This window comes from Molothrus ater, chromosome 5 (assembly GCF_012460135.2).
Source record: "Molothrus ater isolate BHLD 08-10-18 breed brown headed cowbird chromosome 5, BPBGC_Mater_1.1, whole genome shotgun sequence".
Taxonomy (NCBI): Eukaryota; Metazoa; Chordata; class Aves; order Passeriformes; family Icteridae; genus Molothrus; species Molothrus ater.
In genome coordinates, this window is record NC_050482.2 from 61,127,585 (window position 1) to 61,147,893 (window position 20,309).

The window sequence follows — 20,309 nt, forward strand, 5'->3', positions numbered from 1 at the left end:
TCAGCCTTGTTAACAGGGATTATGGAAAGCAAATTCTATTAATTCTCTCCTCAATGTACTTCTGTAGTGTTTTGTTTTAATCAGATTATTTTTCAGTGTGAGCAGAGCAAGGATCTTAAGGGGAAAAGAAAGACTGCCCTATTGTAGTAACCTGTATAATACAGAGCTCTGTTTGAGTCTATAAATACTCTTGCATCTGTACTGCAGAATTTGAGCTCATTAGGAGATATGAACTGCTTATTCTGCCCAAAGAAAACCCTTCCATATACTGAGGTAGCAGGTACTGTACACTGCTAGCCAAAATCAAGATTTATGCTGCAGTGCCTGGCTGTGCATTCAACTTTGCATATATACATAAGGAAATGTCAGGTATTGCTATATAAATGGCTCAAGAGGTACAACCACCTTTGCAGACTCCAAAGCACATCAGCAAAGGTAATTAATCTCTTGTCTTAGAAAGTATAATGTGTTCAATGGTTAAAAATGCTGCTATGCCTTGACTCAATGAAAATGAAGTTAAAAGTTCCTGTGGTAAGCAACTACAGCTCTCCTGGCTGAGTCATCCATCATCACCAGGAATATCAAATGAGCACTGCTGAATAGATGCCAAAGATTTATACTCTTAAGAACAGCATGAAATAACCAGTAACCTAAACACAGCAGAAAGAGAGAAAAAATAATCTTCTCTTTGAGATGTGCGTTTCCACATTTTTGGTTCACGCTACAAGAAGAATCTTTCAACAGTATATCAAGAGAGAAGACCAATAATAATCAGATGTCTTTTGTTCTCTCATTTGTCTTCTTCACAGAGATAATTTGGGGATTTGTTAGTTTTGTTGATAAAAGAGACTTTGTAGCAGGTTTCTTAAAGGACCACCAAGACTGGAGAAGCCTACTTAGGAACAGCTGTCAGTTTTAGTTCAATTCACCTTTCACTGTACAAGTTTAATTTGCCAGGGAATTACAGTCTATATCTCAGACCTCTAAGAAGTCTCTCCTCTTTTTTAAGCCCAGGCCACTGTCAGCTTTTAACCACAGACTATATAATAACTGAGAAAGGAAGGCAGGATTCATGCTACACAGAAGATATGCAGCTAAAATTGAATGCCAAAGTTTAAGCGTTGAATCTGTTACATCATAATCATTTCACAGTAGCACAAACCAGGCCAACTTTTGGAGTGGAAATTCACCTCCAACCCAAACAAAAATGCCTCTTCAGCCTCAGCAGGAGATTCCTAAGTACTCCTAGGCTCTCATTAGAAAAATTTAAATGAGCAACTGATGCACAGTCTTGAACTGACGAGGCACTTCACTACTTTGAAGAAGTGCTGGCATTTCCACATATTTTGCATCCTTCAATAAAACTGCCTGGTACAGACAGCAGTTTCAATGCCCAGTATTTAGCGATTTGAGATCATAAAAGAACTGATGCAAGAGAATCAAAGAGCAAGGAATAGAAGAAACTAGGGGGAGAAAAAGTCAAGTTTTACATGTCACTCTATATGAACTCTGCTATTGCAAGGTTCAAATATTTGAAGGTAAGGGCAAATTTCAAATTATTTAACCATTTGCTTCTCTCTTGTGGATTCATATGTAGTAGCATATTTTGCTATTTCCACTGACTGCCTCCAGTGTCGATTAGTCCACTTTTTCAGGGAATGCACTGCATTGGTGCAAAGGCAAAGCAGCACATCTCACAGCTGGTACAGACACACAGACTCTGACTGCTTTGCTCTGCAGCCCTGATTCCTTTGCTCATCTCCCTCATCACCTTTTCAGCCAGTTTCAGGCTTTGCTCCAAATTTGTTCCGAAGATTTTCCTGAATCAAACTCTGCTCCAGACAGAAATCTGATACATTAATTGCTGACTTGTTGATGGAAGGAATTATTAGAGAACAAAAATTCTGCTATTACTGACAGTGTATCAGACAGGTCTTTTACTCCTTGAAATGCCAGGGGGAAAAAATTAAAATGAAAATAAAGAATTTTATATTAGATTGCGTGCACAGACTTGACCTAGCTACCCTGAGTGAACTGTTTCCAAATACTTGAACTACTTCTCAGAGACCAAGTACAGACAAAAGTACAGGGTTCACTTGAAGTGCAAGATTTTGAACATTTTTCCTCAATGTTACAGCTCTATTTCCCTTAATAAAGCAAATTTTACTGAAAATGGCTGTACCACACTTACAACACAACCTCAAAGCCATGTTTATATCTCTTATTTTAATTATTTTGGTAGGTCAGATGAAGGTCATTTTGCAGTTAGCTCCTCCACAACCAAATACATTGGCATTACAATTCAGGTCTGTCATCTTGTTCCCTTTCACTATTAAAGGCCACTTAGTATTTGCATGACTAGAATAATCATACGGAAAAATGTTTCCTGCTGCTATAAACCAAAAACATTTTTGTACCTCTGCATGAAAGCTCTTTAAAAAAATAGTGGCCACTTTTAAACCAATAAGCCAGAGCAGCCTAGTTTGCTTAGAACATTTAGTCTCCCAAATGCATCTCTCACTAGTTCTGGTTTCTTTTGCTTCAATTCAATAAAAAGCCAAACAAAAGATATAGTATAAAACTTCCATCTGGTGCACATACTTAATATTAATAAATGGAGAGTGAGCCATGAACAAAGGAGACACAAAATACTATTTACAACAGTATTATTGAATTTTGTCTACACAGCTGCATTTCTTAGACTACAACACTATTCTTGGCTGTGGCACATTTTGGAGTACACAGTATTGACAAACAAAAGGAAACATGGCCAGGAAAGATCAACAACAGCTGTGTAACTTGAATGAATGGGGTCCAATAGTATAAAACTCCTAATTTATCTAATAGCTAAAATTTTATAATAAGTGTGTTTGCTCTGTTTTTGAAAGGCTTTAAATCTTTTTATTGATAGCACATTTCTATTTATCCATTAATGACTTCTAAAATATTTTTCTTAGGAAGAACACATGTTCCCTTTGCTGTAGAGAATTAATTCCAGAGACCTAGGAAATGGTGCAGAAAGGCTCCTCAGATAAGTAATGTTTACATATGACTGGCAAAAAGTCTTAGTTTAGTTAACAATACTGGCAAATGTTCTGTAAAAACAAATAACAAACAGAAAACCAGCTTTATTTTGCTCTCATGCTCCTGAAGGAAACAAAACTTTCTTGACACCTCTGAGAATTTCCTCCTGCCCTTAACTCTAAGACAAACTCAGGACTGATGCAAAATTCTTCAATGTGCATTTTCCCACTGAGTGATACAGATATTTTTGACTTCACTACATGATGAGTCTGTGTAATTCTAGTTTCTGTATTTGATTTAGATGTGCTCTATTACTGGGTTTGTGCAACCAGCTTTTGGTAGCTGGGGGGGACTACAGGAGTGGCTTCTGTGAGAAGCTGCCAGAAGCTTCCTCCATGTCCAACAGAGCCAACAGCAACCAGCTCCAGGAGGGACCCACCACTGGCCAAGGCTGAGTAATCAGAGAAGGGACTGACACCTCTCTGATAACACATTTGAGAGGGGAAAAAAGTTATTGTACAGACATGACTGTGCTAAGAGAGGAGTGACAAAATGTGGGAGGAACAACTTTGCAGACACCAAGGCCAGTACAGAAGGGGGGCAGGAGGTGCTCCAGGTGCTGGAGCTGGGATTCCCCCACAGCCCATGGTGAGGCAGCTGTGCCCCTACAGCCCATGGAGGTCCATGGGGTTGCAGAGATCCACCATGGAGGAGACCCACGGTGGAGCATAGGGATGGATGCCTGAGAGGAGGCTGTGACCCCATGGGAAGCCCACACTGGAGCAGGCTCCAGGCAGGGACCTGCAGACCCAGAGAGAGAGAAGCCCACTCTGGAGCAGGTTTTCTGCCTGGGTTTGTGACCTGGTGGGGGACCCATGCTGGAGCAGGCTGTGCCTGAAAGGCTGCACCCTCCACTCATGCTGGTGCAGCTCATGAAGAGCTGTAGCACACAGAAGGACACAGGCTGGAGAAGCTCATGGAGAACTGAACTCTCTCCCATGGGGGGCAGCCTGAGCTGGAGCAGGGGAGGGACTCCTCTGCCTGAGCAGTGGCACAAACAACCTGTGCTGAGCTGACCAGAACCCCCCTTCTCATCTCCCCCTGCCCCTGGGGAAAGGACACAGAACCTGGGGATGATGTTTTAAAGATTTGTTTTGCTTACCATTCTCCTGTTCTGATTTTGGTTAATAATAAATTCAACACTTTCACCATGACAGTAATCAGTTTGTGATCTTCCCCCTGTCCTTACCTCAACTCAGAAGCCTTTTGTTATATTTTCTCTCCCCTGTCCATTTGAAGATGGGAGTGACAGAACACCTTTGGTGGGTACCTAGCATTCAGCCGGGGTCAGCTCTCCACATCTGGTTTTCCATAAGTAATTCTCATTTCTGTCTTATGAGCACTGTGTCTCAGGATCCAATGCACTGAGCAGCATTGTGACTTATGTTTTCAAAACTCACTTTTTTTTAAACTTCTAAAACAATCAAAGTTCCCATTGTCACCTCTAAAAGATATCAGTCCAGATTTGATTTGAAATCAAGATTTCTGTAACGTAGTGACTCTTAGCTGTGATCAGCCACAGCAGAATCAACAATATTACTGAGAAGACCACATAAAAAATGGTTTGAGTCAATATAAATAGTGATTTCATATATGTATGATTATACATATATGCATATAAAGTGTGCATATATACTCTATATATACATATATATAGGTATATATAAATACTATTATACTATATATATACACACAGTATTTACTATATACTATTATACTATTTACTATATACTATTTTGCTTTTAAAAGTAAAGATATTTATGGACAGAAACAGAGAGAAAGGAGATCTAATTCTAGTCTGTGTACATTACTGTCAGCTTTTGGTGCACAAACATGAAGTTCCCATCTTTACACATACTCCTGCAGGAAGGCTTCTCTCAATCTCTGCTAGAACTCCAAAGACCCTGAATATCTTCCCACCACACTTGCCTTGAAGCCAGACTGTCAAACACTCCAGTTTAAAAATAGTGTCCAAACCTCCCAGCTCAAATACAGCAAGACTTTTGAAAAATAAGCCAGGAATTACAGAATCACAAGGCATTTACAGAACATTTGTATTTCAGCAGCCAGCTTATGCCCCATGGTTTTCTCTCTTTCAAATACAATTCTCTCAAGGTGCTCTGCTGCTCTCAGAAGTTCAAGAGAACAACTTCCCTAAGAAAAATATTGGAGACCACTTACCTTGTGGCTTTGGACTTGCAGCTGAGCGTGGGGACTGTTTGAGTGGCACACTTCCATTTATTCCCTGAGCCGCTTCGTAGCGTACATTCTGCTCCACAAGCCTGGCTGTGGCACCCGCTGCACAAGCTCTGGACAGTATCAAGGGCTTTGGACAGATGCTGCTGCCTGGAAAACAAATACACACAAGTAGTTATATATAAAATAAGTACAATTAAATAAAAGTATAAATACACACAAAAGTAAGAAACAGGATTGAGTATAGGCTAGAATGACTACAAGAACATTTATTAGAATGCTAACAACTCCCTACAGAGACTATTAAAATATTTAAAGTGTCTCATCCTAAAAACCCTCTTTGCGTTTCACTGAAATTTGTTCTGTTGTTTAAACCTTGAAGGGTTGGATATGAGGAATATATTTCCACCATGATTAGCCTAAGCTCTTCTATAGGAACATGACAATATCCAACAGACATTTTTCCCATTTGAATTTTTGCTTGTTCAACAGAACTGGATCAGTTCTGGTTTTTGTTCATCTATTCTATTTCTGTATTCAAAATGTGTATGAAATGCTATATATTCAGAACACTTATTTAATTACTTGGTGGAAGGATGCAAAAGTCAGCTAAACTAATTGTGTCTTTTTTGGTAGTAAAGGGCCCTATTATAAGCATTAAAAAAAGCAAAAAAAAAAGCAAAAAAAAAAAAAAGAGCACAGCACAAAGCCAGAGAGAAATTCTTTCTTAGCAGACTGGAATTTATTCTCATTCATAGGATCAATATGCTGTTATTGATAAGAAATGTGGAAGAAAATATAAAGTAAAACATATTCAAACAATGGAAAATGTAATAAAAGCACTTATTACAGTAAGTAATGTGAATTACGGAAGCCAAAACCATGCACTCTAGTTTTCTGGCTTAAAAGAAATTGGTTCTCTCAACACAATCAAAAACCTGAAAGGATAGTATGAAGGACTTTGAGATGTCACTTAGGTCAATATTCATTTACCTCTGAATCCAAAATACTCCAGAACATTTTTGTGGGAGGAGCAAGGAAAAGGACGAAAGCCCAGTTATCAATTATTGTGGTGTTGTCATAATTATTTTCATTTTAAAAAAATATTAGGGTAGAGTTTCTGCATCTCTATTTCCTGTTGCTGTTTACCACCCTTTCTATTTTCTTGCCTTTGCTGGGTTTTTTTTTTTTTGCATGTTTCCGTAAAAAGCAAATCCAAAACCCACTCAACCATTTCATAAGGTGATCCTCCTATATCTTCTGAACAACAACTCCTCTGCAGAGTTTGGACCCTCTGGTCCCATCCAACTTCCTCTCCCACTGCAAAGTCCACCCACCCCTTGCTACAGCCAAGCCTGTAGAATTAGAATTAGAACAGCAAAGGAAAAGGATACTACAACTACTGCTCTATGCTGCTTAATGATTCTTCAGCATTTTCTGGATTCCAACAGTACTTTCAAGTATTTATTCTTTATTTCCTGGAAGCCTATTTTTCCTGTTGAACACCGAGCCTTGCACCCAGAGGCTGCCTCTACCAACACAGATTCCTGCAGAGGTCCACGGTGAGATCAACAATCCGTGCTACCAACAGTACTCGGTGACAACACACGCACAACACCCACAGCAGCAGCACAGCATCTTCCCCTCTTCTAGTTCATCCAAGCAGCAAGGGATCTCCCCAGAACATAAAGGGGGCTGTTCCAGAGTGATGAGGATAATCTAACAGGTCCCCCACTCTACAGCAGCAAGGTCTCAGATGCCTGTACTCTCAGGCAGAGATTGCTTGACTCTGTTTCCTTTGGTGTCACTCCCATCCACAAAAAGTTGTGTTGTACTGCAGCAGTGAGAGCTCTGTCCCACAGCATTCCTCAAAGCCCAGCAAGTATAGGCTGTATCTGAGCCATATCTGTCTCTCCTGGGGGTGGGAGTTCTGAAAGCTCTTAGAAAGACCAAGCTGATGGTACAGGGAGTTGGACCAGCAAGTTTTCCTTGTCTCCACTTAAGAGCTGACAGGCTGGATTTCCCTCTCTTACAGAATCCCATACAAATACTGCTACAAATGTTGCAGTTTGCAATCTAAATGGACAATTCTAAATTCAGAAACAAATTTAAGAGTAACTCCTGTGGGGTCAGTAGGTTGTATAAATTGGGTAGGCAATTGCACACAATTTATAAATCTATATTCAGATTGGTTATAAGATTGCAATGAGGGTCAAAGTGTGAAAGCTTAGACTTTACTAAAAACTGATTGGTTTGCAGATTTGTCAGCCAACATGCTGCAAAATCCACAGCTCCCAGAGTGCAGCTCAGTAAGGGCCACTGCTATGTCAACTGCTCAGGCCAAGGCTAAAAATCTCCATCAAAATATTACCTTATTTATTATAAGGATTTCCTAAGAAAATGAGGTTCTGCTGTGGCCAGAATGGGAATTTGCTTTGCACGCACATCTTTATCAAGGCATTCACACCTGTTGAAGGTTATCACTCACAATCACATAACGCCCAGTCAAACAGAGCTGCTGCTGAGAATAGAGCTGCTCTGTGGTCAGCCACGGTCCCCCCTCCTTGTCACCTTCTGCCCCAGCTTCTGCTTCTGGCTACTCCTTCCCCTGGGCCAGCACCAGCCCTTGTTGCACTGCACTGTGAGATGAGCAGCAGAAATGGGGCAGGTGGAAGCTGGAATGCATTTTGGGTGGGTTTGACCTCACAGCTGCCCCAGCACTGCTGCTTGCACAAGGGAACAGCTGGGAATATGGCTGGAAAGGGACAGGACAGCTCCTCTCAGCAGCAGCAGCCCTTCTTTAGACCTGCCTGATAAGATCATTTCAGCACAACCCCAGTTCCTCAAGCAGCTGTTCAGACTTTCATTCTACTTGGTTTACACATGCACACACACTGCCTTAATGCAAAGTCCAGCAAAAACATCAACAGCTGAAAAAAAATCTTTAATGCAAAAATAGTAGGTGGCCTTAAGAACCAATTTTGTTGTCAGCATCACATGGTCCCCACTAGACTCGCCAATATTGCATTCAGTGGGCAAAAGCCATTTTGTAAAGGTCGTCCACTGTAAGACAGAACAGTACCACAAGCAACAGAAAAGAGCGCTTCTCTAGAATGGGATTTTTGCAACTGTTTACAGGAAACAAAAGCTACAAGAAGTGTTCTCATTCAAGATGTGCTCTGTCTTCACACCAACAACTCAGCACATGGGGCTGTGGGGAAATAGAGTGACTTCAAATTTGTTATCGTTGTACAAGCCATTAAACAAATCCTCCTTCCCCTCTGGGAGCCATGTTTGCTCAAGATGGACATGCTGCAGACATTTAACACATATTTCAAACTAGTGATTTTGTTAATTGTGTCACATCCTCAAGCCATGTAAAGCTGGAATGGTAAAAGGCAACCGATCTATCCACAGCATATTTCTATGCAAAACTGAAAATTCTCTGGGCAAAGCATATCCTGTAAGACCTGTGGAAATCTGAGCTCTAGTTTCCAGGCAATGATAATGAACAATATATGAACAATGATGAACAATAGCACCTTCCAGGTGATGCAGACAATAAAATTGTGGCAGAAACACACACTTGTGGTGAAAATTCCTTCATCTAGTGTATTGTATTCAAGTGTATATACAATGATACATTTTGTCACAACAAAAGCCCAAAACAGCCCAAATACTTGCTCCACAATCAGCAGCATGCATTTCAGTAGGGCTGCTCAATTCTCGAGGCTTAAGTAAGCAGTTTGCCTTTTTAAAATACAGTTGTTGCCCCGTAAATAAAATGTAAAGTCCCATTAGATATGCAAAAATGCAGACATGCTGCAAAAGCCTGCACCTTTTACAGGGCTGAAGTAGAACCCCATCATGATTATTTCTGACCTGATTAAAGAAACGCTTGTGCACTTCTGCTACTCTCATGAATTATAAAAACTGAGAAATTTTACCTGAAGTCAGAAATGCCATGCACGACCAAATACTACCAGCCACTTGCTGTGTTGACTGGTACATGATTAAACCCTCTCTCTTATAATCAGGAATAATTAAACACACTAAAGAGGAGAGAAAAGTGGGGAAAGATTTAAGAAGTGTAAGGGAGAAAGAGGTAATAATAGCTAATAGAAAAGAGAAATAAACAGTGCAAATTTGATAAGCACTTAATTACTTTGCTTATCATCTGCAAGGAAATGAGAAGCTAGAATGCTTGCAAACATGCTTGCATCTGCAAGTATGTTTGCAGCTAGGTGATGCATTATATATTTTTTTCAGGGCATTTTAATTAGAAATAACTTGGATCCATGAACATTTAGACAAACAGCCAGCCAGCTTGAAGTGCCAGTAAGATTAAAAAATGGCCTATTTATATTCAGGAAGATTACACTAATGTCTTAGTATTTGATGGGTCCTCCATCAGCAGTTCCATAAGCCAATCTCAAAACCATTAACTCTTCTGTTATGTTTATTTTCATTCCCACTTGCAAGCACATAGTGCTTCTCTGCTGCTGCAGCACTAATTTTTACTGCCACTGTGATCCCACTCTTGTTCATACATTCTGAATGAAAGAAATGCAGTGGTTCTGGATGTAAAAAAAAAAAAATCAATGGGGGAAGTATTAATCTCTTATGACAAGAGGGAAAATTAAAGGATGAAAATGACTTCTCTTAAATTATATAGTTATGCACGCCCCATGTGTTAAGTCCCAAGGGCACCTACCCCAGTGGCTGTGGCTGTTCTACTGCTGGATCTTTTCATGTAACATCAATGCAAAGCCTCACAATTCCTGCCAGCCTTGGACAGAAATGGGTGTTCGGCACATAGACCCTGCCAAGGCACTGGTTCGGGCACAGCAACCAAACCAGACATTCTCCTGACCAGCTCAGAGGAGTGCTAAGTGGCACTGACACTACCAGAGACTACTCCAACCCACCCACCTACTCACCAAACACTACAGGAGCTGGCAAGGGCAGAGCAAGAGTGAGCAGCAGCTCCCTGGTCACGAACAAGAAGGCACAAAGCAGCTTCTCACTTACAGCACCCCATGTCGAGGCTGAGCCAGACATCCAGTACATGAGGTCACAGATTCTGCACACAGTTGTGTCCAAGCCTGCCCTCAAACCTAAGTCTCAAGTAACCTGCTACTTCCCCTTCACAGATTTATCCTTTCTGTGAGAGGAGCTCACATGCTTCTGAGAGGCTTCTACTGCTGAAGCATACCCAATGTCAATAACAACTGGACTAAGCTCAAATTATCTGAGAATTATTAGGAGTGTGAAGGAGGAGAGTAGGAAGTCTGGAAGTCAACATTTCTCTCATGAAAAAAAAAAAATCTTCCTTCCTCCAATTCCTATTAAAAGCTATCATTCTGAGTTAATGACACAGTTGTGCTTTGATACATCCTCACCTCTCCCACTGCAGTGGTGATAGAATTGTGAATGTTTTCAGCTGCAGAATAGTGCAGAAACTCCACATTGATATTCTGCTCTGTGCAGATGAGCTATAAAGGTTAAACATCAGGCCAGCCTTTACTGTGGCGAGACACTGCTGAAATATTGTAAATAGCTGACAACCAAACACTGCAAAAAGAGAAAAAAATAACTTTTGCTGAAGTCAGGAGGGCTGTCTCACCAAATAAATTAGTTTTCTTCCTGCAAGAAGGTGCTGGCCAGAAAAATAAATAGCAAATAACAGATGGTGTAGAATTATCTTTGAAAAATGGAATCTTGGCAAAGTATAGGGGGCAGATCAGGTTCTTTTAAAGGATTAGTTCAGATACCTATGCTGACAAAATGCAAAAATGTTGGGTTTTTTCCTTGCAGGGCTATTCCTCAGACACAGGCAAAAATATTCTTAGTTCAACAGAAGAAGGTAGACCATTTTCTGGGAGTAAAAAAGATTTAAACTATATAAAACTATATCTCACTGCATACAAACATTAATAGAACTACCAAACCAATATTACCTGCCTCTCACAGCTTTTTTCTGGATGGAGTAAATAAATCTTCAAGTGAATATGGTAGATATAAATTGTAGATTGCAAAAAGTATATAAATACTGCTGCTCTTGTAGTTTAATGACCCCTGTGAATGCACTTGTAACATGTGACAGTGAAGTTAAACAGGAAACCTTACTGAATTTCAAACTGTCAGACCAAATACTTGCTATATGATACTTGCCAAGAACCAGAAAATATTTAACTTCTTGGTAGATACGGTACCTTACTTAGTAACAGAGAGCAAAGGTTTCCAGACTGTGGTATGCACAACAGTGTGTGAACCACTGGCAACAAATACACAGAGCAGCAATACAGAAGGAAAAGTGAAAGAAACTTCAGCAAGAACTACAGCAAGTGTGGACAACACCCAAATTATTTTAAAAGAAGAAACAACTTCTGAAATAGTTTCATTTTTAATAAACTGAGGAGGGTTGTGCAGAGCATCAGTGACAGAACCCAATACCAAATGTTCCCATACCTACTTGGTCTAAGATGAGACATTACTGCATCGGTTTGATTTGCAGGTATGTAGGAGACTTGCTCATTCCATGCTGCTTTTCCCATGTTTTGCCAAGCATTACAGTTGTTTTGGTTGGAAGAAAGCATGCATCTATCTGATGGCAACTTTCATTTCTAGACTGAAATAGAACTTTCAGTAATTTCTACCAAAAAGATGGAGTTGCTATGGATGCCACCACTTTTAAGTAGAATACATATTTAAAGTAACAAATTCAAGATTATCAAGTCCAAGCTTTAAGATGAAGTACCAAAATATTAACTAAATAAGATTTATCAGCAATCCCTTGATCTCAGTCTCAGCATGCAGTGAATCACACAGAGCAATGAACTGAATGGTGAATTCACAGTCACTACAAATGTCCTGCCAATGCTGGCTACAGGAGGCAGACTCAGTGTCCTTCACTTTGTTGTCCTGTCTGGCTGCAATCTTTGTTCTTTTGGCTCTGATAATCATTTCCTTGCAGGCCAACCTGCTCATCTGCTGGGAGTCTTATTAAAATGAGTCAACAATTAATGGGATTACCTTTCAGCATTTGTTTCAATTTCGGATTAGCACAATAATATAACATGCACCGCTGATGCTATTCCAATAAAACAAAAAGCACTGTACAGAACTTCAAATTATTGTAGTTTGGAAGTAGAAGCTTATATGACTGAGGTCCTCTGCCAAACAACACCATTGCTTCACTGAGGTTTTTATTATTCACCTACACTTGTACACACTGTGACAATGGTTTTGCTCATGGTGAAATAGTTCATCAGCTATTTAATGAATAATGGGGGTTTCTTAAGTACACAGAGATAATAAATGTTCAAACCACATCTCCAGAAACACATGACTGAAGGGAGAGTTCTGAGTGCAAGGAGTTCTGTTCAGAGGAATAAATTACTCCTCTTCCACATACTTAGTTCCTGTATTACAATATGTTCCCTCAAAGCCTTGTTTTCACTTTAGCCTTTGAAAACATATTATCAAGCACAAAGTCTAGAGAGAAAATATGCAATAGTATTCTTTTACCTGTAGAGACTTTTCATGGTTTGTGTTTCATGAAATAATGTCAAAATCTTTCAGCAGATTTGGACAATATTTTTTCTTTGCTTTTATTACGATGACAAGTCTTACAAGCGAATACAGCTCCTGCCCCTACAGCCATGTACCATGAACTTCATGTAGCTAAGAACCACAGGATCCAAAGCCACAAAGCAAGAAAGAAAATGGGTACAACGAGAAGCATCAGCTCCATCACTCCAGGAATAGGCAGGGCAAGTTGTCCCTGTAGCCCAAGTCAGCTGCCCTGCTGTTACTGTCTCATTTCTGCATCAGGAAACTTCAGGTAATTCCTCCCTCCTTGCCAGCACTGCCTTTTGCCAGTGCCATAATTCATGTTGGCAACTTTCAGCTCCAGAGCTGCTTCTCACATGACTGCATTTCACAAAGTTGCAGCAGTGTCCTGACTACATCTGTCAACCTCTTCCCCCATGAGGTAATGGGAGCACTGGGGAGTTCTGTATCTGGGGGGCACTTCCCCCCTATCCCATGCTCTCTTTACAGATTCCTTCATGTTCGATGAGGAAGGGCTTGAGCAAGTTTTGTGTGGCTCTCTGGAGTTCCTACTGCATTAATAGTCATTTTGATTATGAACCCTACCGCAAGAAAAGATTGACAGGATACGCCTCCTCCACATTTTCCCAGAATTATTTTTTCACTTTAGTTCTCTCCACAGAGCTGCATGAGGTGAGCAGTATCTGCTCAACTATTATTTGATGCAACAATGAAAATTTTCACTAAGTTTTTGTCACCAGCATATTATGCATAGATGGCAATCATCACTTACTAAGTGCCCCAAGCTCCTATTTACTAAACAAGACACCCCATGTGTAAAAACAGATTTACTGATCACAGAAGTATCACTTGTCTGGGCAAGGGTTGTTACATTGAACCTGGTGTTTTTTTCACTTTATTTGTCGACTTTTAGGATGATTTATTTTCTTCTTTCTTTTATTATGTATCAGGTAAACAGTACGACACCATGTTGGGCAGCCCAATTTAACTTCATATTAAGGAAAGCACCTGCAATACTGGGGTCAGCTGAAGGGAAAATACATCTGACTATCTCATACAAATCACTGGAATAATTCAAGAGGATTCATTAGCATATACTTACCAGGCAAGTGCAGGGATTACTCAGACAGTGACAGAAAGACCTCCTCTTCTATAATTCATAAGCCATTATAAAATATCAATGTGCTTAGAGAAATTTGAGCTAACTACAAATTTCATGATTTTGCACAGTATTCATTGCTTCTAAACTTCTCTAACAAGTCACTGACACTTCAATCTTGTTCTCTGCCCAGTTATCTGAGAAGTTATTTCATCTTGACTCAGAGCTATTTTGGAAACTATCCATATGCTTTGAGACATGAAATCAGCTATTTCTGTAGATAAAAGGACTAAAAGAAAGCATTTTTAGAAACAGGATGCTAAACAAGCCCAAGCAAAAAGCCCCCACAGACCCAAAGGGGAAAAAAATAAAGTATCTAATTCCAGAAGATTGTAACTGATGTATTATTGCAGAAGATCTGGGCAGAAGTTGTAAAATACAGGCACATTGAAGTAATTTAAAGAAATAAATACATAATAGAGTACATCCAAAATGCAGAACAGGCAAAGATCCAGAAAGAAGTCAATTACTCAATACAAGTCAATAAAATTATCACTGATAGATGGAAACTGTTTCCCTGATCCAGCTGCTGAGGCAGTCCCTGTGTCCTGCCAGCGTCTGACAGCGCAGGGCTCATCCAGCAGCCAGCTGTCACGGACACAAGTTGTTCCACCCACTCCCCTCCCTCCCTCCTCCTGGCTGCCCGCTCCCACCACTTTGTGTGCACCAGTGTTGGCACCCATCTAGCCTCAGGATGTGGTCCGGGAAAGTTAAGCCATCAGAAATGTAACCCTGCCCAAAAAATAAAGCAGCCAGTTCCATGCTTTCATTCACCTTAGATGCACTGGAGCTTGGGCAAAGACGCAAATTTACTGATAGGGAAAGGAATACAAGATTCTCTTTCCAGAAGCAAGTAGCCACTAGGCAATACTGATTTTATTGAATCACATCTCAGTGTGGCTGGAGAAAGCAGTAGGGATAGAAAGGGAAAACAATAATAAAAACAAACATTATCTAAAAACGGATGGCTTGAAATATGCTCTAATTATAGAACAGGCAGCAGGGTATTAACTGCACAATAGCACTACAACAGGCCACCAGGCACTGCTTCCTGTTACATGAAAGGTTACAAGTGAATGTACACCCGTGAACTTTATGATAAAGAGGAAGGTGGGGATGCTGAGAAGCCCTGGGGCCCCAGCGGTGCAGCACCACGGCCGCCCCATGGCCGCTGCCTTCGTCCCCAAGCCCGGCTCCCCAGGGGCTCCAGCCTCCCTGCCAAGTCATTAACAACCATCAGCTCCCAAACAAGCGGCTCCCAGGGAATGCTCGCTGCACCAAACCAGAAATATAAAGAACCCGAAGCTGGACACTTCACAAGAATTCAAGTGCTTCCTGCTTTTGACCTGGTTGAGGGGAAAAAAGTGAAGAATAGCTACAAAAAGCCTCGTTTAAGTGCATTTAGAGCCTTCCTGTGTAATCATTCAGGAAGGACCTTCCTTGTCCAGTCTCTTTAAAGCCTACCATAATTATGCCAGCTTTTACATCACCCTCTTTCCGTAAGGAACAAGAAACCAATCACCACTTCACAGTAACCCACTGGCTCATGATCATCCTTATGTAAGGAAGCCAAATACAAGTTGCCTGGAATCCAAATGGAGAAAAAAAATCCCTTAGCCCTTAATTGCCAGAAATGAGCTCTCTTTGTACAGAATTCACTCCAGGTTAACAGACCTGCACATGAATGCATTTGCCTCTTGAACATTATACAGATTGAAACAGCTTTACACTTCATGCTCTGAAAAGGCTGAGAGATTAAAATTCAAAAGTATTCTATTGTTTAGTTGTCTCTCCTCTCTTTTCTAGACCTCCATTTAAAATCTTATATGTTAAATAAAAAATAAGAAAAACAACTGTATGATGAATTTTGAATGTCATTTCTTAAAACTTATAAAAAGCTGGAGAATTCAAATATCTTGTTTCCATACAGACTTGAAAATTTATCATACTGTTCCAAAAAGCTTAATATTCCTATGAATATTTATCTTTGAGTGTGCAAATGGATAGAAAAAATGCTATTAAAAAAAAGTAATGTAATGTAAAAAATACACTAAGCCCAACTAGACTTCAAGAAGACAAATAATTTTGAAATGGCTGAAGTTTTGTCCAAAACACCTCAAGGATGTGCAACCTTTCAAAACGTAAATGTTCGAAGGCCCCAGGACAGACCAAAAAAAGGCTGTTCCAACCCAAACTGCAGCTATCCCAGAGTGAGCAGCCCCCACCAAGATGAGAAGTTCCATCCTTCCCATCCCACCACATCCCTGGAATTCCCACTGCTCCCTTCTTACGCACCCCAGAGCTCGCTGGGTTTCTCTCCAGGTCAGGGTAAGCCCGCACAGCTCCCAGGCGAGCAGATGCGGCTTTTACACCAGAGTTTTGTACAGTGGGAGAGAGCTGAGCTGGCTCTGGGTGAGCCCAAGAGCTCCAGGAAGGGACCTGGCAGCCTCCTGGCAGCAGCTGCCCACTGGATCACTGAGCTGCTCTCAAAACTGCAGCCCAACAGAATGTTGCTCACTCCTATGTAATATTTAGTGCTGTCCTTAGAGCCTCAGCTCTTGGCATCAGCAGAAAGAGCATTGTAATGGCCACTAATAAAAGCGGACGGTTTGCATGATGGGGAAAAAAGTTTTCCAAAACAGAGAGCAAATAAACTCTACGAAATTACTCATAAAAGTAACATTTGTTTAAGGTTAAGCATTTAATTTCTTTTTGAATACAAGGTTTGGCAATACTCCAATCCCTCTCCACCTCACATGACGTAAACCAGCTGTTGCCTCCCCTTCTTTTTGTTTCCTTTTTTTATAGTGGCGGGTCATGACTGCAGGGGTTTTTCACAGGCAAGCAAGAGTAATCACAATCACATATCTTATGGCAATGTAAAGGAAAGACTGTTTTTCCTGACCACCTGTCCTTCTCAAGGTCAAGCATTACCTGTCAAACTGTAAGAAATACATGGGCATTAAAATTCCAAACTCTTAACACTGAAGAAACTTACTTCTTTGTTTTATAATATTTATAAACCCAGGGCAGAAGGAGAGAGATAGAGGAGAATTGCATAAATATTTTGAATTTTTAGTAAAGACTCAACAAATACACTGGATTTACAAGCATTGGTGTAAACCAACAGACATTTTCTGTTTTACAGCAGGTATCACGTAAAAGACTAACATAAGATTCAGTGCTGCAGGCACAAAGAAAAGCATAATGGCGGCACTAATGAAAACACTGGAGCCCCTGTTGACTTCTGAGTCATGGTATCAATGACCCTTTGAAAAGGCATGGCTTGAAATCAGTTTTTTCCCTTATAGTGAATGCTACTACTAAAAGAATATAAGTCTATAAAGTTTGAGTCTTCAAAAACATCAATACTCCAGGAAAGGTACATTCTACATATTTGTTGTGGCCTTTAGTGCTTGGAAAAACTGCTTTGCTCAGGTACCTGCAGACACTCAACAGCCCAAACTGCCCATGGTGATAACAATGAATGAACTGCTATGTGAGTTTATAGTTCCTGTAGGTACCGGCCCTCCTTTTGCCCTCTCACCCAGTCCTAGCAGTCAGCACTGGAAGGATTTCTTTGTGTTTCAAACTGGAGGCGGCCAACGCTTCAGCAAGAGAATCACTGCTTCTCTGACACTGTTTAGGGGGATACAGGGATATCTGTCCACTTGATTTAAAACCCACACAGACTGGAATTATTTGCTGTCACCCTTTCTCTGTGCACTGTCTATATCCCCATAGGTCTCCTACACCTGATAGTATAATTTACGTCACCTTAAATCTTGTAAAAATTTATTTGTGCATCACATAGTTAATCTGAAAAAAAACCCCAAATGTCACAGCTTCACCACTCTATTTGACCTTCAGACTGCCACAGTTACATGTAAGATTCTGTAGGCCTAGGCCTTTGCAGACTGAAAGCAAGCCAAAGGGAAAGAGGAAATAGTGGTTATAACACCACATTATCCTTCCTGAAAGATCCGTAAGGTTCCTGTTACATTTACAGGAAAAGGATACACATTAGAAAACAGTTCTTAAGGGAAAGATCAGGGAAAGACAAGGGAAATAAAGTTTCCTAGATCCACATTTAAATTCTTCTCTGGATACAACAAAATGGTATTTAAGGAGCGGGAGGAAAGCTGTGATTCCCATCCTTTTAGTTGATTATTAAATGCTAGAGGGGAAAGGGCAGTTTCAAACTTGCTCATAAAAGATAAGAAGCAAATACAATTTTTTAAAACAAGCGTTCTTTGTACCCCCCTAAAAAAGGAGATACCCACAAGTACTGAAATCAGGAGAAATGGGTAGAACTATTTGCATCTACTCTGAGCTTCTCTAGCAAATCTCAAACTCACTCTGCCAGTAACTTCCTTCCCTCTCTTTAGCCTCAGAGGGCTTCCCAGAGAGGGAGACTGGCATGCTAAACCCAAACCTTCCACAGATCAGCTTCACCCATCTCTCTGTGAAAAACCTAATTCAGAATATTTGCTGTCTTACATTAAGTGTTAGGGTTGGGTATACCTTTTGACTGAACTTACCCCAAGCTGAATTCTTCTCAGAACTGAAAAATGCACTCAGAAGTAAAGCAGTATTTTTAATAGTATTCTTTAAAACCCATTTACAAGCATACAATGGAAAAAATCCAAACCTTTCACTGGATGGTGCAATAAAAGTGTTTGTTTTTTTTTAATTCTGGAAGCAAATTCTGTATATTAAGTGTAGCATAAGTATCAGTTAAATGGATTATTGAGAGATTATAGGTGAAAAGCTGGGTATAAGTCATGAGTCTACACCTACTTCCTAAAACAAGGATATAAATCTTAAGCAGGATATAAATCTTAAAGGTAATAAGATATCTATAATTCTTATAGATATGTCCTATAGAAACCTTACAGTTATGAACATAGCTCAGTGAATCTGGCAAATGAACCAGGAACTGAAACCACTTAGAAACACCAAAAAACAGACTGGCTTTTAAGAAAGTCCTGAACGGGTGAAAGCAGCAGCAAAACAAGCCCAAAGCAGCGGGGTTATTGGTGTGGCAGATGTATCAGGCAGTCAGTTCAGGAGACTTCAAGCTCATTTACTGCAAATAGGAGGAAAAATCCACCAGAGCATTCCAGCTGTATTGCATCACAAGGCAGCTGATGTTCACCGGTTTATTTGCCTCAGACGAGAGAGTTTAACTCTTGGTGTCTCTGGACACAAACACAGCCCAAGCCTTGAAGAGAATAAAGTTTGCCAGGAGCATCCTGGTCAGCCTTACCTGGTTCAGAAGACATTGTTTGCAAACGTAATCCAGTACCACTGCACGAGGAACTGCTTTTGCAATGGCAATGACCCTACCAGAGGCTCACATTTATCCCATTGACAAGCCCTACAAGTTGCCAGAAAGGAGTTCTCCCCAGATGCTCGGTTTGTGCTCACAGTTCACATGCTGGGGCTCAGGCACACGATGCTCCTCCTCTCGGAGGGCCAGCCTGTGCTGGGGGGAGAGGCGTAAGCAAACCAGTCTGCTTAGAGAAAAGAGTGAAGTCTGTTCACGAGGAAAGAGGAAAAACAAAGAAATCTGCTTATGTAACGTACAAACTGCTGGAGAGAGGAGGAGGAGGAGGAAAAGGAGGGACTGCTGTAAGTTGTTTTGTCTAATACCTCAGCCACTATGAAAGTTTTGTTACTATTCATTGTGTTGCTGTTTGAAACTAAAGCAGCATCAAGGTTAAAGGACAAGTTAGCACATTTTTCTGTTTGCTGCTTTGTTCTCCCTTTATAATGCATGGTGCTCATGTCAAATCCTCTGCATTTACTAATCTCTCTTTAAATTTATGCCAAGAATTAAGTATATAGGACACACAGGATACCAGAGCACTGACCAAAAGAATCGACATTAAAGAATTGTTATGAAACATTAGTTTATTTTGCATTGCTTGAAATTGATTAGAATAATTTAAAATCTGTTTTTAAATTACATAAACTACATATCGTGCTCCAGGGCACAATACAAAGCTATTAGAATGAATTATTAACTGAAGAAATACACTGTTTCAAGAAGCAAAAGGATTAACTGGAAAGGGAAGTTACCCCGAGTAACTTTCTTTTATTGTTCAGAGCTCCCACACCATGTGATCCCCAGCTGGCACACATTCATCTCAGCAGGAGGAAAACCGTGGGACTTAAATCCAGCCCTGCCAATTCTGATAATATGAATCAGAATATAGCAGCCAGATGAGATCATTTTCAACCTCTGCACTGGTCCAAACCACAGCTCCCTGCAGCCCCTTCCGTCTCCAGC

At 40.5% G+C, this 20,309-nt stretch overlaps 1 protein-coding gene across 1 annotated transcript in view; it reads right to left on the reverse strand.

The window, feature by feature from the left end:
* FGD4 (FYVE, RhoGEF and PH domain containing 4) overlaps nt 1-19,593 on the reverse strand; it is a 56,823-nt gene extending 37,230 nt beyond the window's left edge. The window contains exons 1-2 of the mRNA XM_036401472.2: nt 19,284-19,593; nt 5,266-5,430 (exon numbers count right to left, since the gene is read on the reverse strand). Of these exons, the coding sequence (XP_036257365.1) occupies nt 5,266-5,430; nt 19,284-19,299 (181 nt within the window). The 5' untranslated portion in view covers nt 19,300-19,593. The remainder of the gene's footprint in view (nt 1-5,265; nt 5,431-19,283) is intronic.
* Between the last annotated feature and the right edge of the window lie 716 nt (nt 19,594-20,309).